Raw genomic sequence first — 24952 nt, 5'->3', positions numbered from 1 at the left:
GAAAGAACAAACACAAAACAAAACCCACGAGGGGGAAAAACATAACTAGTAAACACAATACCAAACAAAACCAGAACATGAAACTAACTGCAGGGTCACGGGGAAACAAGAAACATTTGACAACGAACCAACACAGACAGCAAACAAGAGGGGACTTAAAAAGGGAATAAATCAAGAGGGAACAGGTGGAACAAATAATCAATAATTAGATAACAAGATGGGAGGGGCTAGACAATAGACACGAGCACATGGCCCAAAATAACAAAACACCCATGTGCAGCACAAGACAGGACAGGCATGTGACATTTGATCCTTCAGAACAGTCACTTTTGATCAATTTCATGTATCCTTGCTAAATAAAAGTATTAATTTCTTTAAAAACAATCTTACCCCAGACTTTTGATTGGTAGTGTATTTTAATAAACCAAAAAAAAGATTTTGAATCCCAGATTTCCAATGTGGTCTCAGACCTTTGGACCCCACTGAACAATTGTTAATACATTCAACATATTCACTTCGATATTATTTACATGTACACTCATTGCTAAGCTCTGCCTCTGTCCCTAAACCTCATACCCATCTGACCTCCTCTGCTGGGACCAGCTGTCGTAACCCAGTCTCCCAGCAGAACCTTCCAACAGTTCCCATCCAGACTGGCCAAGCAACTGCTGCTCTTCATCCGGCTCAAGATGCTCTCCTGAAGACCTGATGACAAACAGCAAAATAAGTTGGGCAGGTGCTCAGTTAAAAAAGTCAAAATGAAAGAAATGAAAAAAAGAAAAGATAATAACACAATGACTGCTTTATCTGCTCCCATTAAACCAATATAGATCAATGTTTTGAACAATCAAGGTCTTTGTCAGGCAATAGAAACAACAAATATCAAGGGATTTCATATTCACATATATAATAAACACACACCCGATAAAACTAACCAATTATCCAATAAGCAAAAAGAAAATATCAAACAATTATTGAAAAGGGAGACATCACCTGACGAAGACCTTGACAAAGCAAATTATTAAAGTTTCATGGGAGCAGATAAAGCAAATAAATTGTATTTATTTTATTTTATTTGTACACACTTTAAGGCTAATTAAATGGAAAAGAACACAGAAGGGTAATTTATGGAAGGGGCAACATGATCTCCTACTGTCTTGATAGGATCACATTAATTAGTTAGAGGAGACGACCTGTCTACAAGCCAAATGAGTCAAAAAAGGACATGATTTATATTGAAGTGCTCTGAATTGTTTTCCACAGGTAGTTAAGGATAGGAAGTTAACACCTAAAAAAAAATGATAACATCTAAATTAAAGGTGCAGTAAGCGATTTCTGAGAATTATTGTTTAACACTGTTGATATTTGAAATCAGCCCAAACAAACACACCCTCCCTTCATTGCTCCGCCCACAAATTGGATGTCTCTTCATCATAGCAGAAGCGAACAAAATAAAGCTTCATGAAAAATAAAGCGAAGATGGCGAACGAACGACAAGGAAGAACAAAAAATGAACATACAGCACACAAGAGTATATACAAGCAAGAGTTGGTTGTTAGTCGCCAGCAGCTCCAGACAAACAATGACACATTAAAGTCCGCGTGAACCGGAAGTTGCAAACGGTTTGAGGGGAGTGGTTAAGCGTTTCCCAACCCAAGCCGTCAAACCTACGTCATCAGAGAAGGAACGCCATTCCAGACCGGAAGAAACTTTCCAGATTTTGATTAAAGATTACAACGGCAAACAATTTTTTTCTGTGTATTAACTTGCACGGATTAACTGTTCACCACAAGACTAGTGATATGCGCTAACAAAGTAAATAGGGTCAATTTTGATTTCATGTCGACTTTAAAAACTGTGCTGTTACTAGAGCTAACATTACAACAACAGCATATCTTAGTTCTGTGAAACATCAAAACCAATGTTACTCATGTATGGAGCAGAAACAACACAACCTCAGCGTCCATTTTCAGGCCTTCCTGCTCTCTAACGTCTCTCCACCACTGGAAATCTTTTCTAATATTAACGCGGGTGCTAAAGCTCTTGCCTGACCATAACCCTTCTTTTTCAGTCACTCTCTCTCCTCCCCCGTCATGAGAAGACACGCCCCCCACTGCTGATTGGCTACAAGTGTGTTGCGCTGCTCGGTCTGATTCACTTTCAACAGTTTCTCAGAAATAGTGTACTGCACCTTTAACTGGTTTTATTCAAGTCAAAAATATCATTTAATATTACTGAATCAACCTAAATACATTAATTTATACCAACAAAATTCATTTTAATGGGTTAAATCAAGTAAAAACAAGTAACAATTTCAAGTTACCACTTTTTAATTCAAGTTAAATGGTTACATGAATTACTGGGTTAATGTGACTTTTCTTCTAAAAGTGAATGCAATAATGAAATACCTGCTTTGTGTTATTCTGTGTGGACCGAACTCTGATGGCAGAGGCACCTGAAATAATGAGAAATTAGAGAAATACAACAGGGCTGACATATTTCTGAAATAGAAGTTCATTACTGCAATCCTGAAGTAGGTCATGTCAGGTGATTCATTATCAATGGCAATATCTTTTGTATACCAGTATGGGGTCAATGACTTGATGCTCTGGCATTTAAAATGACCTATGAAATTCATTTCAAAGTAAAAAATAGTGGTGTAACGGTCTGGAGAACTTAAAAAAACAAATGATTTCATTATTAAAACATTGTAAATCTTGTAATACTGGCATAGTATTTTATTACAATTTCTTTTGAAAACCCATGGAGCAATTTTGTTTTAAAATACTATTATCTAAAATGTTGTGAGGCAAATCACAATGTGATATAACTAACATGAATACAATAAAAACAGAGGACCCTGTGTGATTTTTTCTTTCTAAAACCCTTTTTAAAAATACTAATTGAGTCGTGAGATATACAGTGTTATGTTGATGCATATTTTGGTAACATACAGAGTGAGCCGTGCAGTAATGCCTGTGAGGGACGCTCTGATAATACTCCAGTAGTCTCTCGGCCAGGGAAATCCGCCGCAAGAGGCTTTCAATGAACCGTCGCAAACGAACCTTCCCACACATCTCGTGCTGCGCCGCTGCTTCCAGAAACTTCTGGATGGTGACAACTTCCCTGCGATACAGTCAAAGGTAGTTACTGAAGAACAGCTTTATGAAACATTAGGCTCTCATCATAAAATGTAAAAGGATTAAAGGCGTCCAATCATATTTAATTATTTTCTTCAAAGTGCATGAACATATTACTGTTTCGTTCTGTTTCTTGCTGCTGCACTTTTAAGAAAAAAACTTTTTCGTGTAAAAATAAGCCAGAGTTGAGCACTTTCTCCATTTCATTATCATTTACACCCCGTCATGTCATTCCAACCCTATATAACTTTATTTTATTTGTGAAACACAAAAGAAGAGGTCAGAGGTCACTCTTCCACCAGAACTCGACTTGCGTACGGTCGGTCATTACCAGAAGCCAGTGATTATAGTTTATAAAGTTATAAATATGGATATTTTTCATACAAAAACGCATCGCTTTGCTTCAGAAGGTCTTTATTACCCCCCAGGAGCCGTATAGATTACTTTTGTGATGGATGGATGCGCTTTTTTTGGGCTTCAAAATCTAAGGTACCATTCACTCGCATTATAAAGCTTGGAAGAGCCAGGATATTTTTTAATATAACGCCGATTGTGTTTGGCTGAAAGAAGAAAATCATGTACACCATCTAGGATGGCCTGAGGGAGAGTAAATTATGGGATAATTTTCATTTTTGGGTGAACTATCCCTTTAAGGGTATAGGGGGCGATTTTGGACACAGCCTTTGATTAACCATTTATATGGATTTCTAGATGCGTTCATGCCATTCTGACAAGCAAAAAGCCTTTACATTCTCGTACATCTCGTAATTACAACTCTGAAAGAGCCAACTTGTCCCACCGGACAGGCTGACTGTCATCTCGTAATTGTGGTAATTACGACATGCATCTTGTGCAATCTCTTTATGAAAGTTCTAAAGCGTCAAGAGATTTGGGTGAGTAGACTTTCAATGGAGGGACAGAAATCTCTCATGTTTCATTAAAAATATCTTCATTCGTGTTCCGAAGATGAACGGAATTTGATGGGTTTGGAATGACATGACGGTGAGTGAATGAGTTAGCAAACTAAGCCTTTAAATCTTTCACTCACTGTTCTCTCCGCTCCAGCTCGTGCTCCGAGATGCTGAGCTGCTGCCTCAGTGTGGCGATCACCATCACAGCGGCGTCTACCTGTCGGCTGAGCGCTCGCTCTCGCTCCAGCACTACCTGTTTCTCCTGGGCCAGGTGATGCGAGTGAGCGCGCTCACACAGGATAGCCGTGTCTGTCTGCGCTAGCTCTGAGCTCAGCCGTAGCAGACGCCGCTCCATGCTGCTATTGGCTGTCCTCATCATCCCCTCCAGCCTCTTCTCCACGGACGCCACCGGAGCCGAGAGGGGTCCGGCGCCGGCTGACGCGTCCCCAACGCTGAGGCTCCTCACGGGGGGCGTGAGCTTTTGCTCAGAGGGATGCTGGGATGGAGCTTGGTCAGCAGCGAATGTGTGTTTGCGCTCTCCTCTCGTAGTCGAGTTAGTATTGGTGCCGGCATCACGTACTTTATGCATGTCGGAATTGGAGATTTTGCAGCCTTCCATTCGGTCTGTGTTACATAAATCCCGTGTGGATAGGAGGCTGATGTCATGTTTAGTGTGGAACGGGTGGCTGTATTCAAGGTGGGCTCTGAGGGAAGAGAGAGTGTGGAAACGTTGGTGCTCTCCACATCGCGGGCAGCGGAAAGGAAGTTGAGGAGGGACCCCGGCTCCACACGCCTGACCGTTCTTCACAAACAGCGCTGTGTTGCGTGTGCACACTTTCTGCTGCATGACACAGATAACCTATCAATAAAAATAAAAATATTACAAATTTGTGCACCCGAGTTCTTCGATGTAAAAATACCTTACAGCAGAAATGGCAAACCAGGGTCCACAAGCCAAAGTTGGCCTGTGATAACCTGTGATTTTGACCCACCATATCACAACAGGTGGGGGGAATTACATATCTTTGAAGCATATCTTAATTTCTAATGAATCTTTTTGTTTTAACTTTTTAGTGTTAATCATCTCAAGTTTAATATAACATAGTTTGATATAACGCAACATATACGTTTGTCCCACGGCACTCCTGTATGATTTTTGGTCCTTCCTTCTTAGTAAAAATTTTGGGTTACACTTTATTTAAAGGTGTCATTTACAGTGTAATTATATATTTAAGTACTGAGTAATATTAATCAACTACATGTACTTACTATAAGGATAGGGTAGGATTAGGATTTGGTTGCATGTAATTATGCATAATTTACTGTTATAACAAGGACACTGTAAAATAAAGTGTTAACAAATTTTGTTCATTTCTGCCTTAGAGGATAGAAAAACCGACAGAAAGAGCAACCATTTTTCTACCTTAGTAATAGACAAATATATCAGGCAGGCTGATTAATCTGTCTATATTTGGTATATTTGTCAATGCACATTATTTGCATATAATACAAACTGGATGGAAAAAAATAATTTGGAACAGTAGCTTTCATTTTATAAGTGGATTAATTAGGTCTTAGGTTTTATTCTACTTTCACGTTTATATCAACACTATTGGGATGTCACATGCATTAAATGAACTGTATTCTTCATGCAGTACAACTATGGTGTGTATCCCTCGCTGTCTAACTGGTCATTTTTATTAGATCAAGCTTTTCTCAAAGCCTAACATAGACAGAATATATTACAGTATCATATAATAAAATAAAAAACTGACATCAACACTTGAACCACTTGTCACATCTAGGCTGTGTGCTAGATATTCATTCAGAATATAACATGACAATTTCCATCCATTATTAATATTTAATTATGTTCTTAATTTCAGCATATCCATGGTTTAAATAGGTTAATGTAAAGCTTTGGCAAATCAAATGCATGCACATCGGTGGTGAGATGCATTTGCAAATGTTTTAATGCTTTGCTTATATGCTTAAATCAACCGAAGATCATGCTATAATTGTTTCTATACTTAAATTCAACTACCACATAGATATTTGTGAAAATCTTCTTAAGCAAGCAGGAGGAGGAGATCTACTGGGCAGAGTCTGACTGACATTTTCTATAACACCACAAGCATGCGATCATACCTTGATGAACGAGCTCCAGTGGGATTGTGTATTGTAAGCTTGATCAAACTGTTGATCCTTCGGGTTATCTGTTGCTTGATATTTCAGTCCGAACCCCACTGGTAACCCTCTCTGATTGAGATACAGTAAAAGCGATATCTAGGTGTATGAAGTCATCTGGGTCAAGAATGAGCGTGACAGCAGCGACAGAGGTGACATTGATTTCTTTTCATATGATGATGAATGCAGTTTTCGTGTGCAAAATGTCATCGCATTAGGTGTAAAATTACAATCGCTGTAAAAAGATCACTGACTGAAAAGATTTCGGTCAGAACATTCAGGATTCATTAGAATGCAGTGCGGCAGACCGTCAGGTCAATCTATTTAAAGACAGACGAGGGAGAAGAGCACAAAATCACAGCATTAACACAAACCCACATTATTTGACCATTTGCATAAACTAGTTTAAAATGTAGTATACTTCACATATTAGTATTAAATGCGCAAAATGTAAGAGAAAAATCAACTTATTTAAGCACACCTATTTAGTTTTTTCGATACCCCAACCTTTCACAGTTTAAAAATGGTATCGCCCAACTGCTGTATAGGCAACGGCGAGCTTTGGAATAATCTGATTGGTCGATTCGCGCTTGTGTAATCCGTTGGTTTGTTGTGCGGAGAGAGGCTTGTCTTGAGGAAGAGGCCAGTATGGATCCACCGCGGGATATTCAACATTTTAAACGAAATATTGCCACTCGATCCACGGTATCATCGTGTTCCTCTCTCGCCATGGAGATCAAGAGAAAGAAAATAAGAGAAAGCATGTTTTTTCAAAACGAGGTGAGTCTGTTAACGTTATGCTGGAATTCACGTTGTGGTTTTCCATGTCTGTTATTATTCAAGACTAACCGGTACATTCAATAATTTTCTCAGGCCAAAGACAGACATATGAAGCGATGCGCAAATGTGCATAACACGCAGCAGATAATAGAAGACATGAATTTGTTGTTCATAACTTCTAAGAAACTAAAGGTAGTCTGTGTATGAGGAGCGTGTGGTCATGTTTCATTCATATTCTATCTAACGTTAACGTTACACACCATGTTATGTGTTTGAATCCTCCAATGGACCAAATGAGTGAATAAATGTTCTAAAATTAGTCGATGTTTAGATTGTTTTGCGTCTTTTTGTCCACCTAACGTTATAAGTCTTCACCACCTGCTTGCCATATCCGATTCGTGGACAAATCGTTTCATGTGAATCGACTCTTTTTAGTGAATTTGTTTTGCGGTTTTTTGATTCTGACTCGAAAGTCCAATTAGCCATGAGCAGAGAACCAATAATTGAGCTAATGGTAAAATCATGAAATGACTAACGTTATTAATAAACAAACCAAAATTAAAGGGATAGTTCAACCAACCCTCATGTTGCTCCAAACCTGCATGAATTTCTTTCTTCTGTTGAACACAAAAGAATATATTGAAGAATATCGATAACAGTTGATGGGGCACCATTGACTTCATAGTTTGGGGAAAAATATTATGCAAGTCAAAGTAGTCCAACAACTGTTTGGTTACCCATATTCTTCAAAATATCTTATGTGTTCAGCAGAAGAAAGAAATTCATTCAGGTTTGGAGAAACTTGAGGTTAAACAAGTGATAAGTGACAGAATCTTCATTTTTGGGTGTTGATTGAACTATCTCTTCAAAACCAGTGTCCCATTCCATATGCTTTATTGAAACATAATTAATATAATGCCATGGTCAATGTGATTACGGTTGGACTAAATAATTATTGAATCTAAGTTTTAAAAGAACCGATTCACCAAAAATGACTCCGACTTCCATTACTTTCACTCACTTTCATTGATCCATGGCCCATTGTCAGTTCTTTCCCCTAAAGTATTTTGTGTTACTTCACTGGCTCATTCCCATTCATTGGTGTCCAGACCATTGATCTCCAATGCCCATATTTCATCTCTCCATAAATCAGCATGCACATGCATCAGGAATTATTGTAGAATAGACTGTGTGGTAGAGTCCTTCTTTCTTACCTTATTCTTCCTCTTGTCTGAATGTGTTTTACCCAGAACTCTTTTGAGAGCACTTGTCCATTAAATTTCTCCTGATTAATTTTACCCTTCCAATAGGACCGTGATATTCAGGAGAAATTGGAGTTTGAGATGCGAATGAGAGCTGGGGCTTACAAGATTCTGGTTGCCAGCACTAAAAAAGAGCAGGTGTTGGACGCTTCCAGGAGTCTGTTAACCTGTAATGCCAGAATTAAAGCCTACATGAGTGAAGCCCAGAGGAGGAAAGAGCCCCAGGACATCAGAAGGTTAGAACAGCAGCTGTAATGCTGGGAGTAGTTAGTGGAAAATTCATTTATTTTTAATGTAAATGATCAAACATGCATATAAATAATATACTTTATTTTTTTTTTTTTTTAGATCCTCAGTCTCTCAGGATCAAATCCCTTGTAAGGGAAAGGTAGCCATATCTGGTAAAGGAATCAACTTTTCTTTTCTTTTTTCATATAACCCCGTTTGTTATTTTGTAGTAAAAATGTCTTTCTTCCATTCATGTATTTTTCTTGTACTTATCCAGGCCTGCGAATTCCATTGTTTTGGAAAGATTCAGAACACTTTAACAGCAAAGGGAGTGAGTGACAGTATAACATTTATAATTATTTATTATTTTAAAAAATCCACGTCTTTGCTAATGTTATGAATGTAATGCAAATATATGCTGTTTTGATTTTTATTAATTGAATGTTTTAGCTTACACACACACACACACACACACTACAGTTCAAAAGGGGCCTGAATTTCATTTTGGAAAATGGGGGGGAAATCCCCCCTTAGGTGATTCTTATGGGGGGGAATTTTTAATTTGAGGGGGGAGTTTAGACTTTTTTTTAATTACATTTATCTCGCCTAAATGTATGCTTAGCCTACTCATTGCATTTTTACAATGGGGTCATTTTGTTCTTAAGAATTTACACAACTCAAGGAAGCTTGATTTCAATCTTTGAATTAAATTGAAAAAAGTAGCACAAATAAATACAATAGAATAAAGATATCAATAAAGAGAAATAAAGAGAAAAGTTTTTGCTTAGGTCTAAAACTAGTAGGCTATTCAGAAATACTACAGAGACTGAATAAAGTAGCCTAATCAAATGTAAAATAACACTGGGTAGTATTTTAGTCCTGACTAAATTAAATTCATAGGCTATTAATCCTGATTCCTTAAAATGAAAGCTATGTTTTGTTGTTTTGACAAACAAATTAATGACAGACACATATGGCTGCTGTCCCTTTAAGAGCTAGTGCACGGATCCTGTTTTCATTATACGGTCACGTGCGATTTATGCTTATTTAAGACATAACCGACTGTGTTTAGATTAGAGCATACTCTCCAAGACCGAAATTGACATCATTTTCTTATGTTTTTGACTGTTAAAGCGATTTATAATCCACGAAAAATAACTTTTGTTACCCGCGAGCTGTTTGTGAGGCTGCTTTACTCTATGTATGTGTGCAGCGAAAAAAGCATCTCTCAGACAGCGCGCAAGTACCGAAGAGTTTAAAATCGCGTGACTGTTTAAACTGGTGAGATTTGAAAAGACGTGCAAATGGTTAACTTTAGTTACTCGTGATGCAATGCTGGCCCGATCGACTCCCGAAACGCGAGAGTGTATTTCCGCCGCCTGCTGCGCGCTTAACGATTGCATTGTGCAACCCACGAGACGCGAGATAGAAGACGCAGCGCCGCTGAATCACTCACGCTGTTTGTGAAATTGCGTCTCGCAGACAGTTTTAAAATGACTGATTTGATTTTCCATCTGCGTGGATTAATTTACTAATACAACCTGAACCTACATGCTAAAGTGAATCAATGTTTGCGGGAATTTCCCGCATTATAAATGGGAGACCTGCGGGAATGCTAAAAAATATGCGCAATCCCGCACCGAAATTCAAGCCCTGATTGTTTGGGTCAGTAAAAAAAAAAAAAATTCTCAGCAGCAACACCGTAAATTGATCAAATGACAGTGAAGACATTTATAATATTACAAATGATTTCAACTTTAAATGAACTTTGTTCATTCATTTTCTTTTTCTTTTTTTATTTTATTTTTTACATTTTATTTTTTTAAATATCATAGAAAAATTTCCACAAAAATATTAAGCTGCACAACGGTTTACAAAATTGATAATAAGAAATGTTTTTTGTTCAGCAAATCACTAGCCTAGTTCTACCAGACTCTCGTACATTTCATTTGTACAGAGAGTCTGGCCTCTCTCCATTGACAAGCGTTAACTTCCTTGTAGGCGGGTATTCTGTTGAAGTTTAAAACTATTGGATCTGCCCAGAGTCACTCTGGATCTGCCATAACCAATCGCTAACCTTTGGTCGTGACGTAACCCTACAACTCAAACTAGCGCACGACCTCAATGTCTTCGTTCTCAGCCACTCCCTCTGTTCGCTGATTGGGCCGCCAAAAATTTGGCCGGAGACAACCAAAGAATACACCACAATCCCAGACGTAGTACTGAAGGGAAATAAAATTGAGCGGAAGTATGCAGGAGGGCGGAGCCAGGCTAGCAAATCACCCCGACTAGAACGATTTCTGAAGGATCATGTGACACTGAAGACTTGCGTATTGAAAAAAAATGCAGCTTTGGAATTTTTAATATAATAAAAGGGAAAACTGCTTGTAATTGTAAAATTTCACAATATTGCTGTTTTTAATATAATTAAAGGAGTAGTTCACTTTAAAATGAAAATTACCCCATGATATACTCTCCCTCAAACCATCCTAGGTGTATATGACTTTCTTCTTTCAGACGAATACAATCGGAGTAATATTAATAAACACCCTGATGCTTCCGAGCTTTATAATGGCAGTGAATTGCAGCCATCAGTTTGAAGCTCAAAAAAGTGCATCCATCCTTCATAGTGCATCCATCCATCATAAACAAACTCCAAACGGCATTTGTGTAAGAAAAATATTTATTTATAACATGTTACAAAGTAAAATTCTAGCTTCCGGCCAAACGGCCATAGTGTACTTGTGTATAAAGCGCAACTTGTGACGTTGGAAGTAGCGTAGTGTAAATATCAGCAGTACGTCGCATTACTCGTATAAGTTGCGCTTTACACTTAAGTGCAATCCGTATGTTCGTTTGGCTGGAAGCTAATTATTTTACTTTATTTTTCTTACACAAACTCAGCGCTTTGTTTGGAGTTTATGAAGGATGGATGCACTTTTTGGAGCTTCAAACTGATGGTTGCAATTCACTGCCATTATAAAGCTCGGAAGCATCAGGGTGTTTATTAATATTACTCCGATTGTATTCGTCTGAAAGAAGAAAGTCATATACACCTAGGATGGTTTGAGGGAGAGTATATCATGGGGTAATTTTCATTTTAAAGTGAACTACTCCTTTAATAAATGCTGCTTTGGAGAGCATAAGAGAGTTCTTTCAAAAACACGTAAAAGCTTAACAACCCCAAACTTTTGAACAGTAGTGTGTATAATATATGTATATTTAAAGAAATCTCTTCATATTGTCATTTATCCTGATGCCATGCGTATCTGAACCCTACAGATGCACAGCGGGTGGCAGTCTTTTGTTTGATAAAGATTGGCTCAGAGATTTTTGACACTGAAATGGTGATTGCAGACCCCTCAATGACCGATATTTGCTTCGAAGGAGTAAAACATTTGTAAGTTCTCATCTTTCCATATTGCACTCTACAGCCATATGTGAAAATAATGTTCTTGTTTAAAAGAAAGAGAACTGCAGTCTGTAGAGTTCTGAGCTCAATTTCAATCATTTTAACAGCTCTGAAGCGAAGCCGGACTTTGAACTTACATTTGAGCTGTATAGCTGTGGACTGGAGGAGGAACCAACCTTTGTCAACACTCCAAAAAAACTGGCTAGGAAGCTGCGCTTGTCTTTTGGCAGATCTTCAGGCAGGAAACTCTGCCCTCTCCTGGATGGAGGAGACCCACATACTTTCCTCCAGTCCAACCCAATACCATTGTATGCAAGCATGGATATAATATCCATTTCCTTAACAATTAATATCACTTCTATTGTTGTACTAGAGAAATGCATGTAAAAAAACACTTTTTTGTGTGTGTTAGAGGTGCACAGTACTCATTGTTGGCGTACACCACACTGGGCTTGGAGCAGGCAGAGGGATCTTTCCAGTCTCATTCTCTTATAATCATGCAGAATGGTAAGAACAAACAACCCACATTTGAATAATTGACCAGCATAGTGGTTCTGATTGAGCTCCTGCCATTGGTCTGTCAGTGGAGGCTTCATCATGGCTGCCGCTGTATGGAAACCTGTGCTGTCAGCTGGTGGCACAACCTGACTGCATGACACAAGACATGATGAGCAGTTACCTGAGCCAACAGGTAAGACATCAACTGGTGTTTTTCTAGTAAAGATTCATGTCAACATTTGTAAATGGAATGAAATGTGTAAAATTAACATTTTGTTTATCCATTTAGCTAAGCATTGAGGGTTTGCAGCGCCGCTGTAAGTTATATTGTATGCTGAAGGCTGGACAGATTTCATGCTATTACTCTCCTGAAGAGATTCAAGCAAAAGTGGAGCCCAGCCTCATTATCCCCATAAACCAGGTAAGAAACATTTCCAAAATGGCCCCTTAAAACTTGGGAATGCAACACTTTGTTTTTAGGAAGGAATGTATAAGATAGTGTTCTACTGTGTTTGAGGTCACCACAAAATACAAATTCCTGGTCTTGTGCATGATTTCATATATTTCCAAAAGAAAAAGGTTGCGTTTAAAAAAAGACTAAAAAATAAGGATTAGTTCCCCCAAAAATGAAAGACTTGGCATTAATTACTCACTCTCATGTTGTTCCAAACCTGTAAGACTTTTGTTCATCTTTGGAACACAACTACAATAACATTCATAAAGGGAACTTAAAACTAATCCATCAATTGAGCAGTTTAGTCCAAATTTTCTGAAGAGACTCGATCGCTTTAAATGATGAACTGATTTATTTTATGCTTTTATTCACATATTAAAGGAGAACTCCGGTCAATTTTAACATTGAGCTCATTTTTTTGTACATCTGGAGTGCTGTCAATACAGAGAACAACGACAAAAATCGGTGTTGCCTCCTTTTTAAAATTTGCACCCTGTTGACTTCAATGGGGCAAGTACTAAACCTGCTTTTAGCCTCTTAACATCCTTGGTGTGTCATTACAAGTGCACAGAAAATGTGAGTGATTCCTTCAGAGTAAACACGAGTGAATCTGACTGCAGTAGTGCATCCTGTTTTTCGGTTTAAGTCCAAAGTAATCGATTGCCGAGTTCACGCGCATGATCATAGGTAACTAAACCTATGCATGTGAACTCGGCAATCGATTACTATAGACTTCAACCGAAAACAGGATGTAAACACAGGTATTTGCGCTGGCTTAAATAACATCATTTTTATACATATCTTTCACATCTACTGCAGTCAGATTCACTTGTGTTCACTCAGAAGGAATCACTCACATGACCTGTGCACTTGTAATGACACATCAAGGATGTTAAGAGGCTAAAAGCAGGTTTAGTACTTGCCCCATTGAAGTCAACAGGGTGCAAATTTTAAAAATAGAATAACTCGGTGTAGGCAACACCGATTTTTGCCGTTGTTCTCTGTATTGACAGCACTCCAAATGTACAAAAAAATGAGCTCAATGTTAAAATTGACCGGAGTTCTCCTTTAACATTGATCAGCGAACATAAACAGAAGCTCATCCATACTTGCTTGATGCACGAGAACAAACCTCTTTCGTTCTTGCAGAAGCTCAAACGTGCTGCATAACATGAGAAAGAGCCTCATTGGTTGTGGCACGTCAAAAGTACATGTCATTTTAATATCAGCCGATGGTTCTATAATAATTAATTGGCTATGGCTATGCTGCTATATGCAGCCTTTCTAATCTAATAAGATTGTATTTAACACAGCAATTTAATTGCGGTCAATGTTAAAGGTTATAGCAATAATAGCAAATGACTGACAAAGTTTTACTATTTGGGATACATTGAAGAACCATCGTAAAATATGTAGTATAGTGTTTGTGTGTGTGTTTATGCAGGAGACCCGTATTCGTGTAGAAAAGGACCACCAGAGGACTGGCTGTAAACTCAACCTGATAAACCCGGGACATGGAGACTCCGTCAGTCATGTGTTCATTACTGAAACTCCTGACATCTTACAGGAGTGGCTGGATGCCCTCTGGCAGCACATTTATGACCAGGGTCAGTTCAACTAGCGCCTGTCAGAATTCAAAGCAAAATTATTTTACTATAGTTTGTATGCGTTAACAATTATTACGAACTTATTCTTAGGTCAGTGGCTACATGCATGTGACAAGCTCATGGAAATTGAGGTTTTGTCACCACGGAAACCCCCACTCTTTCTTACGAAGCAAGCTGACTCTGTTTATAATGATCTGAGTGAGTAATCAAGGACATACGTATCATTTATAATCTAATATAAGAGTGACTTGTTCTGCTTTTGTTAGAATAAATTATGAGGAACGAGTTTAGTCCAACTTCCTGTTATTTCTGTGTTCATTATTTGGTTAATGTATTCTTTTCAGGCATCGGGTCCCCTGGGAAATTTGAGAGCTTGACTGACATAATTCACAATAAGATTGAGGAGACTGATGGGCGCTTTCTCATTGGTCAGGAGGAGGACATAGAGCCGCCTCATTGGGCAGCGCTGTTTGAAGGATCCCGGCCAATGGTAGTGCAAAAAACGGTTCTGTCACCAGGTAAAGAAAGCAATCAGTCTATTACGAGTCCCGTCACGGACAGCAAAAAGAAGAGAAGAGCTCCTCCACCCCCTCCTGATAAATTACCCTTTACCAGCGTCTTATCCAATCAGGAGAAAGAGAACTGTAAGGGGGCGAGGCCTCGGACAGGGCGACCCTCGCTGGATGCTAAATTCTCTGCCATCATTCAGCAGTTGCAGAAGAGTCACGCATCAACACGCAAAAACGCCCCGCTTGGACAGATCGAGCCCTGTCAGCACCCTTGTCTCCAGCAAAAAAGAGATGACGAGTCAGATATACCAGAGAATCCTGGGAAAGAGTACAGTCAGGTCCCTCAGCCACCTGTGCCGGCTCCAAGGAACAAACTGAGGATGTCATTCAGAGAGAAGAGGAACCCAAAGGCCTGGTGAATTAATGAGGCATGAGACATCTCTGTGATTAATGATCTGTTATGGAAAGATGAGACGCCCTGGGACTCATAAGGAGATAAACTCCCTCTCACCCTTTTCTTGATCCATATCAAGGGTCAGAAGAATGTGCAGGAGAATGCTGGGAGTGAATGTCAATGTATACTTATGCCTCTTGTTTGTTCTAGCTTGAACAAACAACTATAATCTGAAAAAAATTGTAACTTTTCGTAAACCATTTTAATCAGATTTTAAGTAACAATCCTGTAGTTGAAACTTTCCCTTTCAAGACTAAATGACGGCCCAATTCATTTCAAATCAAATCTTGATTTACTGTTAAAAGTAGGTTGTGTATCATGTTTTTTTTAACACTAGTTGTCTGTAATAACCACTCATGATGTAACCACTACAACTAAGCACTTTAAGATTTTGTCCCACTGCCGTCTAATAGTTTTCTTCTTTCATATCACAGAATAATATCATGGTACGATAGGAAATTTTGTTTGTGGTATAAAAACGGGTGCATGTTTTCTGCTTCTCTTTTTTTTTTTATTAAGTATCAGTAGGTTAAAGGAATACGCAGACTTTTTGGGACTTAAGCTTATTCACCGTATCCCCAGAGTTAGATAAGTCGATACATACCCTTTTCATCTCCGTGTGTGCCGTAACTCTGTCTGACGCACGCACAGCTAGCCTAGCTTAGCACAAAGACTGGAGGTAAATGGCTCCAGCTAGCATACTGCTCCCAATAAGTGACAAAATACAACATCTTCCTATTTACATGTGATTTGTATAGTCACAGCGTGTACAAATAACAAGGTCACATGAGACACCGCCATCTTCTGAGAAGCCCCGTGGTGAGGAGCAGAGAGTTCGCTCAGAGTTGGAGTAATAGAGTCAGCAATTACTAGATAGTAAATGCATAGTTTACAATCATGGGTGTTCGATGTATTGTAAAGAGCTGCGACAATAAACGGGGGAGACCAGGTAATACCATGATGTTTCATAGATGTCTCGTGACCTTGTTATTTGTACACGCTGTGACTATACAAATCACAACATTTAAATAGGAAAATGTTGGCGTTATTTTGTCACTTATTGGGAGCAGTATGCTAGCTGGAGCCGTTTACCTCCAGTCTTTGTGCTAAGCTAGGCTAGCGCTGGGTGTGTCAGACAGAGTTACGGCACGCACGGAGATGAGAAGAGTATGTATGAACTTATCTAACTCTGGGGGATACGGTGAATAAGCTAAAGTCCCAAAAAGTCAGCGTGTTCCTTTAAGATGCAGCAGGAACTGGATATATTTTTTTGTACTTAATGATTTTATACTTTTGAATAATTAACATTTTACATTTTTCATGTTAGACACTAAGGGTTTAATCTTCATACTGTTGTGTTGAATCAAGTAGTTTAAATAGTTTAAAATGTATTTTATAAGGTCTGAGCACTAAGGAACACTAAGTAGGTTATAGTGTGTATGAAAATGTCTTGAGGTAAATTTGTGATTTTGTTTAATATCTTTGTTCAATTTATGTACACATCTGAATGTTTAAGTAGCTCACAATGCATTCCACTAAATGTTGTAGATTTTTCAAGATGATTCATGTTATGGTATTTTTGTGCAATACATTGTTTCTTTTGAATGAAACTGTTCTTTTTCAGTTGTTTTAGAGTAATTCACTCTTCATCAGGCATTACTTTTTTTCTTTCTGGGCATCAATGTAAATGGAAAAGATATTTGCAGTAATTCTGCTCAGATGAAATAGAACAACATTAAAAAGTTCTACTAAACTGATTTATTCTGTTGTCCTTATTTAGTATGTGTGCCTGTGCAATACAGAGAAGACACTTTGTTACTGTAGTGTTTTGATTACAAATATTTCAGTATGGAAAGAAATCATCCAATCATTCTGTTAAATTTCCACACTCAAAACATTGTTCACTTAACCATAAAAATGCTTTTTCATAACATCATCCCGAATTCTTTAGTAACTCCAGCCAAAGCTAAAAGAAAAAAAAGCTATTTAAAATATAGATAACATGCTTTATGCCAAGTATTACTATATATTTTTATACTATGCCTAGATGTTTTACAATATCAATTGCTTCTACTTTTTTTATATTGTAATAGTCATGAGGCATCAGAAAACTCGCCTGTGGTTCTGACCAGCACCATTTTTTTTAGATGATTGCTCCAAGGCCCCATGAATGTGTTGCTCCAAATTGCGTTCCAACTCCTGCCAGTGCTGTTCCTCAAGAACCTGCTGCTTGTATCATTAAATGGAGAAAAATGTTCCGTTATTGTGGCAAAATGTGTGGCATCTGGATTGTATTCTAGTCTCTTCTCACCTTTTTGAGGGAGGTCTTCACTGTGAGTGGAAGCACCTGTTCATTTTTCTTCATAGTGTTTTTTTCAGTCTTTCTCTTCTGTCTTTCCTGTTGTTTTTGCTCCAGAGTCTTCTGTAGGGCCAGCACTCTCTCATCTCTACTGACAGCCTCCCGCAGTTCATTTCTCATCCTTTTCTCTTCTTGACTGAAAACAGAAATCCTTCAGCCCCTCTTTTCCACATATTTAACTCAACATAATATATTCATATGTATAATTACTGTGGGGTCCAAATGTCTGAGACCACTAGAGAAAATACATTTGCATTTTTCTAATTTAATTATTTTTTTTCATTACAAGTTACAGTACCAGTCAAAAGTTTGGAAACATTACTATTTTTAATGTTTTTGAAAGAAGTCTCTTATGCTCATCAAGCCTGCAGTAAAAATATTATGAAATATTATTACAATTTAAAATAATGGTTCTCTTTTTTAATATACTTTAAAATGTAATTTATTTTTGTGATGCAAAGCTGAATTTTCATCAGCAAGTACTCCAGTCTTTGGTGTCTTATGATCCTTCAGAAATCATTCTAATATGCTGATTTATGATCAATGTTGGAAACAGTTGTGCTGCTTAATATTTTTTTTATAACCTGAGATACTTTTTTCAGGATTATTTGATGAATAAAAAGTTAAAAAGAACTGTATTTATTTAGAATAGAAATCTTTTGTAACAATATACACTACCGTTCAAAAGTTTGGGAACAATAACTTTTTTTTTTAAAGAAATTAGTACTTTAATTCAACAAGGATGCGTTAAATTGATAAAAGGTGATGGTAACGATTTATATTGTTAGAAATGTTTTTATTTTGAATAAATGCTGTTTTTATGAATAAATGCTGTTAACGTTTTACTCATCAATGAATCCTGAAAAAAGTATTCCAAAAAAATATATTAAACAGCACAACTGTTTCCATCATTGATAATAACTGAGTATCAAATCATCATATTAGAATGATTTCTGAAGGATCATAAGACACCAAAGACTGGAGTACTTGCTGATGAAAATTCAGCTTTGCATCACAAAAATAAATTACATTTTAAAATATATTAAAAAAGAGAACCATTATTTTAAATTGTAATAATATTTCATAATATTACTGTTTTTTTTGTTTTTGTTTTTTTTTAACTGCAGGCTTGATGAGCATAAGAGACTTCTTTCAAAAACATTAAAAATAGTAATATTTCCAAACTTTTGACTGGTACTGTATATTAGCAGCGTAACAAGTCAAAAGTTAGATTGAAACATGAATTTGGAAATTTCTTTGGATTTGGTTTTCCCCCGTTTTTTGCTTTAATGACTGCAACACTCAAGCTGGCATGAACTCTGTATGCTTGTGCAAACCCTGAAAGGGCAAAGGACCTAATACAGAGCCTTGTGGCACACCATAGTTTACCATTGTAAGACCGATTGCATAAACTTCTAAGACTAGTCTTAGTCATCACACTTTTTTCCTTAAGATTGTTCTTAACTGTTTCAAGTCAGTTACATAAAAAGGTAGATCGGGCTAATTTCATCCTGAAGAGTAAGACTGATTACCCCTTGACTAAACCCTAGTTGGTCATACTAGTACTTAAGACATGATGTCTTAACATAATGGCTATGTTTATGCAACTTGACCTGGTTTTTGTTCCACTACCCAGACAAAGTCATAATGATCCAAGAGGGAGGATTTGAATCAGGCACACAAATGCAAACCTGATTTTTAAGCCTGTCCAGAAGAATATGATGAGTGTTAATGGCAGCACTTCTAGTCAAGCCGTTTTAGTGGAGAAATACAACCACAGTCAGATAACATAAGTAGGTCATTTGTAAATCTGACAAGTATTATGATAAGTCTTCATGAATTTCAATGAAAGCAGTCTGACCTTTTGTACAAACGAGTTCCCTAATGTCTTAAATTTACTGATTTAATTAGTGACCTAGAAAAAGTGCAAAAACTTCAATGTTTATTATCATTCTCATCTGTCTTCTTTAAATTTTTTTACAGGTTTAAATAGAAAAAAACAAAAAAATGTAATGTCTGAAATGTTCTTTTAGACCCGACTGTAGGTTGATGCAGGGACAGGTGTGATTGGACAGGTGTGTTACCTGCGAGAAACAGCCTGCTCTGCCAGACTTCGGCGTAGAGCGATATTGTCCAGCTGTTCTAGTAGTAGCTGCTCTTTGAGTTGTTTCTCCTGAAAGATCCGCTGTCTTCTGTCCTCCAGCTCACACTGCTCTGACTCTCTCAGGAGTGCCAAACGCTCCCGCAGCTCCGCCAGAGACATCTCACACAGCAAATCATGACCTGCGGTCTGAGTAACATAGCAAAACACTGGTTAGATCATAATGATGCATACATTCTTTTTCATCCCCATAGGCAGCTATATAAAACTTCTGACTGGTAGTGTACATCATTTAAATCTATTTTTGATTAAATGTAACAAGACAATACACTAACCTCAGTGTTATCCACAAAGTTTTGTCTAACCAGAGAGACTGTCTCAAAAGCACGGATCTGACGGATGAGCTCCATCTTCCTGCTTAGCTCGGCCTGAGCTTCTTCCAGAGCCTGGCTGAGGAGTTCCCGGCTCTGCTCCGAGACTTCCTTAACTGCTCCGGAGAAAAACTTCATTTCATGCCTTGTGAAAACATTATGCCATACGTATCATCCACAATCTTTGTACCTATCCGTTGTTTGATTTCTTGTAGCTTAGCTTTGGCGGCTTTGGAGTTCTTGTGACCGTCAGCCACTTGTTGCACAAGCTCTCTCATTTCCTTTTCGTCCTTCAGACGTTTCTCTGCATACTTGCGCATGAGGTGTTCAGTCTGAACCAATCACACATTACATCATCATAAACATAATTCAGACTGAGTCATGTATTGCTGCAAACACTGATGTTTGTTATGAGATCACCTCCTCTTTAGTCTGCTGAGCTTTATGGTGGTTACGCTCCAAGACGCGTTCTCGTGCAAGAACGGCCTCTTCATGGCTGATCCGCCCCTCCAGTCTTCGGCGCTCCAGTTCAGCAAGTTCCTCCTGTAGATCTTTCTCCTTCATCTCCTTCTGCCACTGCAGGTACGCAGATGGCACGCTTGCACCCTGTGACAATCGCTCGAATCTGAACACCCAAATACAACACACAAGGACTTTTCTTAGACCACAGTGGAAAACATCTCAATGACTGAGCCTGAAGTGTTAGTTTACCCAAAAATCTCACATCTATCTCATGATTCTCATTGAAGTCACCCTAAAAGAGCCAAAAATGCAGTCCACTTGACTCAAGAACCAATGCTGTTTGCACCTATTAATGTTAGACTTAGTGTCTTCATGCACCGTATTTAAATATATGCCAAAGAGATTTGATAGATTTCCGAATTTCACTTTGTTCCTTGCTCAAAACTGTTGATAATCTCAGAAGACTTGGCATGGGTCAAACTATATTTATATTTATTATCCCATCAACCAGAACATTTATCTCCCATTCATATATACATCAAATTTGGTCCAAATATTTGAGATCAGACATTACAAATATTTTCATTAAAAGTTATATGAGCACCATAACAATAGGTGAAAATGTAAATTGAAAATATAACAGGTAATTTGTTTTAATTACAGCTAGCATGAACTATAAGTTTGTGCAAAATCATTTTAAAAGGTCAAAGGACTTAATACAGAGCCTTGCAGCACGCCATTGTTCCCTTAACCAAGGGAAGTGGTGATTTGAACCAGCAAAGAAGCTGTTTTGTACAAATGAGTCAATGCAACAAATCTACCTATTTGATAATTGATATAAGAAGTGCAACATTTTAAATATTTCTCATAAATTTTATGGTAAATAGACAGTTTATGGTGCTTTTTGTCATTTTTGAAATTATATTGACATTCACTGTCATTATATGGAAAAGAGCAGCATGAACTGAATCTGTGTTACATGGGCGAAAACAAGTTTTGGAAATATGTGAGTAAACAGTAAATGATGACAGAATTGTTTTTTGGAGAATTATTCCTTTAATATGCTATTAGTTGCTTTTCAGTGCTTTGGAATAATGGTTAATAATTAGTCCAAATAAATGTAGAATTAATTTGTGTAATTGCACAGAGAAAAATAACTAATTCTGATTATGTGACTTTACCTTTGTAACTCTTCTTCCAGTTGACGATTATATAAAGCTCCCTCTCGCAGTATGGCTGTTGTGTTCAGTCTGACAGGTAAGCTGTTTGTCTGTGCCATTGTAAATAAATATACATTCACTATTTAACTGCACAAAGATGCTCAGTAGTAGAAAATAAGTTCAAAAGCATGTGTCAATAAACTTTTTTATTACCTTTTGGGTGGCAGGGCTGCCAGAAGTATAAAGCTGGTCAAATTTGAGTTCTGCATCATTGCTTTGAAGAATTTTGGATATTACGTTCTATTCATCAGAAAATGTTTGTAAAAATTGATTAGCTTTCGAATTCTGTGATGATGTTAAAGACAAAACATAGTTGATGAATTAAATTGTGCTGTAAGACACTAACTTGAGTTTTCTCAGACTTCTGTGGGTTTGCACAGCTGAATTGCTGAGAGTTTGCTTCATTCAGGACTTTCTAATGGAGTAAATGAGGAACACCATGAGGTAATGTCAGAACACAAAGTAAATAATGATAAACAAAATTAAAAGCAGTTTCCCAGTATGTCTCTGTTTGGGCTTACTAAAGCTTTTTGTCGGTTCCTCTGCCTCATCTCATCCAGAATCTCTGGTTCCTTTGGAGATTTGTGAGTTGTAACTGGTACCTGGGGGGTGGGGGGATGCCACAATCAGCATTATTTTACAATCTAAACTGAACAATGTCTGTATGTAGTAGTAGTAGAACTACGCAGTTTTGACTCAAAGGCCACCCCCCCCCCATTTAGGCTAAAATATTTATGCTGTAATTATGACAAAGTTGCAAATCATTTTGTGATTGAAGAAGTTTCAGAAACTGTATGCATTTTAATTTAGATTAGAGTTAGATTATTTATAGGTTATTATAATATATTAATAATAATCTTTTTAATCTAAATACTCAGTCACCCTGCGACCCCTTTGGGAATTTTCTGAGGCCCCCCAGTTGGCCCCGGCCATATTGGATTGGTCTGTGTCATTGCTGTCTCTGAAGGTTTGTAGCATTAAAAAGTCTCCCAAAATTGTTAAAAAAAAATATTTTAGCCTTTTATCAAACAACCAATGCAATAATAAAATGATGATTGAATGAAAGGAGTTGATATATTTTTATAATATATTTTTAAAATGACTGATTCATAAAACACATACTCCATTATTTCAAGTATTTATTTTGACTTGCCGGTTTGGACTTGTCCTGCTGTGGAATGACTTCAGGAGCAGGGAGCGGTCGAGCTTTGGGCCGGGTCAGATCAAATTCCCTGGGTTCTGTGTTTTTCCTGGGAGACTTTTTCGGCAGATTTCCTCTGCCCATTCTTCTGGCAAGCTGATCCAGCAGCACCTCGATCTCACTGCACCATCTAAGAAGAAGAATAAAGAATTAACCATCAATAAATAACAGAACTAAACGTGCAAACGCTGTCTTGTTTAGAGCAGGATATATTAGTATCATGTTCTGGCATCACTGTGCCACACCCTCCAGCAATGGTGGATAGAATTCATACTCTCATTAAAAATGTAATGATTCCTAACAACATCCACCTAATTAATATAACTAATTCAGTTAATGACTTACAAACACTTTTCACAATTCAGTAATGGGATACATATTTCTTTTGTGATTTAATTTTCAAAGCATGTCATTCCTAAATGCAACACCATCGGCTAACAGTATCAAATGTGCATCATAATGTAAAGTAATGTGATGTCCAGCTCTTTTCCTGTTATTATTATAATAATAATTTTACCTCAGTAGTGGGGTGATCCAGTTATTATCTACGACGGCAGCATCATAGATGTGACTCCATTCCCTCTGGATATGTGTTGTGAGGTTGCTGACGTTAAAGAAAAAACTCAGGAACTGAGGGACCGGATTTGCACCATAACAGAGAGGGAAAGCAAATGATGAGGAAATATATAATACAATGAAATTGAAATACTTTAGTTATGATTCAATTCCACTGTAATGTTAATGTTAAATAGCTTAAAATCTTATTCTTAAATCTCATTATGTATGTGCTTTGCTTACTTTGTGCATTTTTGAGGTGTCTAGAGACTTGATAATTCTACTGAAATGCTCCAGGCCAAGATCATCGAGATGGAACATGGCAAGATAACAGACAACTGATAAAACCAAACAAGACCAAAGAAGATAAGTTACCTTTTTGAATGTCTGACATAAGTAACTCTGTTTATATAGTATACACTTAGCAAAAAGAAATAGCAAGTAATATTAACCGTAATATAGCAAGATTAGCAGTAGGTTGAGCTTGGAAATTACAGCTTATTTGTAACGTACTAAGTTACATCAACAAGATACACGTACCAATGAACAGGTTTCGGTCCACTCTGAATATAATTTTTCCATGGTGAATGTAAAAGATGTTGACCACAGCATCCAAAAGCTTTTTACGCATGATACATCCATACAAAGTATCAATAATAAACTTTTGGTCAGCAGAGGAATGATTCTAAAAAACATAAGACATGAAAACATGATGGTTTGTCTGTAATGAACATGCTCATTATGTTAAACACATGGAGATATGTATGGAGGAAAATAGACATATTTTGTGTACCTTAAGATCCTTGGCAGCATCCTGTGTAAAATTGTCAATGCATTGTTTGTCTTCTTGAAACTCGTCCAGGAGCCTTGTTACTTCGTTGACAAGTTCCCTGTAGTTCTTCATCCTCGCTGGATTCCTCAGCCAAACTAAATATAATTATTCACTTATCTGATTCAGATTATTGGAGCATCTTAAAAAAAAAATAAGTATAGAACAACAATTCTATATTGATATGAATAGGTTTACATGTGTGTATGATAATATCCTATGAAAAACATCTACCTGGCAACGACAGTGTTATGTTGTTGCCTGGAAACAGCGAGGCGGTCCGACTTTTCCTGAGAGGACGTCATTCTCCAGCGCTATTCCCTTTGTTCTCTTTTGTCCCAAAAAAATTAACATTTAGTGAAAAATATCATATTGATCAAAATGATAGCATTTTGGTACCTTAAAGTGATTT

At 37.5% G+C, this 24952-nt stretch overlaps 3 protein-coding genes across 3 annotated transcripts; 1 reads left to right on the top strand and 2 right to left on the bottom strand.

Annotated features, from left to right (window-relative positions):
- Window positions 1-563: 563 nt before the first annotated feature.
- On the bottom strand, window positions 564-6537 carry znf365 (zinc finger protein 365; the record flags this gene model as incomplete). The annotated part of the gene is made up of 5 exons (XM_081347357.1): window positions 6200-6537; window positions 4189-4910; window positions 2955-3126; window positions 2409-2455; window positions 564-705 (listed from the first exon to the last, which is right to left on the bottom strand). The coding sequence occupies exons 2-5, from the start codon at window positions 4896-4898 to the stop codon at window positions 564-566; spliced, it is 1071 nt and encodes a 356-aa protein (XP_081203483.1). The 5' UTR covers window positions 4899-4910; window positions 6200-6537.
- A 280-nt stretch (window positions 6538-6817) lies between these two features.
- On the top strand, window positions 6818-17192 carry rtkn2 (rhotekin 2). Its single transcript, XM_081347350.1, has 12 exons — window positions 6818-7018; window positions 8329-8516; window positions 8629-8681; window positions 8786-8839; window positions 11791-11908; window positions 12028-12228; window positions 12333-12427; window positions 12505-12611; window positions 12708-12839; window positions 14317-14479; window positions 14570-14677; window positions 14824-17192. The coding sequence occupies exons 1-12, from the start codon at window positions 6887-6889 to the stop codon at window positions 15405-15407; spliced, it is 1935 nt and encodes a 644-aa protein (XP_081203476.1). The 5' UTR covers window positions 6818-6886; the 3' UTR covers window positions 15408-17192.
- A 353-nt stretch (window positions 17193-17545) lies between these two features.
- On the bottom strand, window positions 17546-24615 carry cfap99 (cilia and flagella associated protein 99; the record flags this gene model as incomplete). The annotated part of the gene is made up of 15 exons (XM_081394310.1): window positions 17546-17674; window positions 17754-17937; window positions 19886-20091; window positions 20238-20389; window positions 20464-20605; window positions 20694-20898; window positions 21917-22005; window positions 22109-22195; window positions 22302-22370; window positions 22477-22557; window positions 23109-23286; window positions 23674-23786; window positions 23955-24049; window positions 24252-24396; window positions 24505-24615. The coding sequence occupies 15 exons, from the start codon at window positions 24613-24615 to the stop codon at window positions 17546-17548; spliced, it is 1986 nt and encodes a 661-aa protein (XP_081250436.1).
- Between the last annotated feature and the right edge of the window lie 337 nt (window positions 24616-24952).

This window comes from Scardinius erythrophthalmus (assembly GCF_964197995.2).
Source record: "Scardinius erythrophthalmus genome assembly, chromosome: 19".
Lineage (NCBI taxonomy): Eukaryota > Metazoa > Chordata > Actinopteri > Cypriniformes > Leuciscidae > Scardinius > Scardinius erythrophthalmus.
The sequence above is the reverse complement of the archived record's forward strand: the minus strand, read 5'-3'. Positions and strand labels throughout refer to the sequence as shown.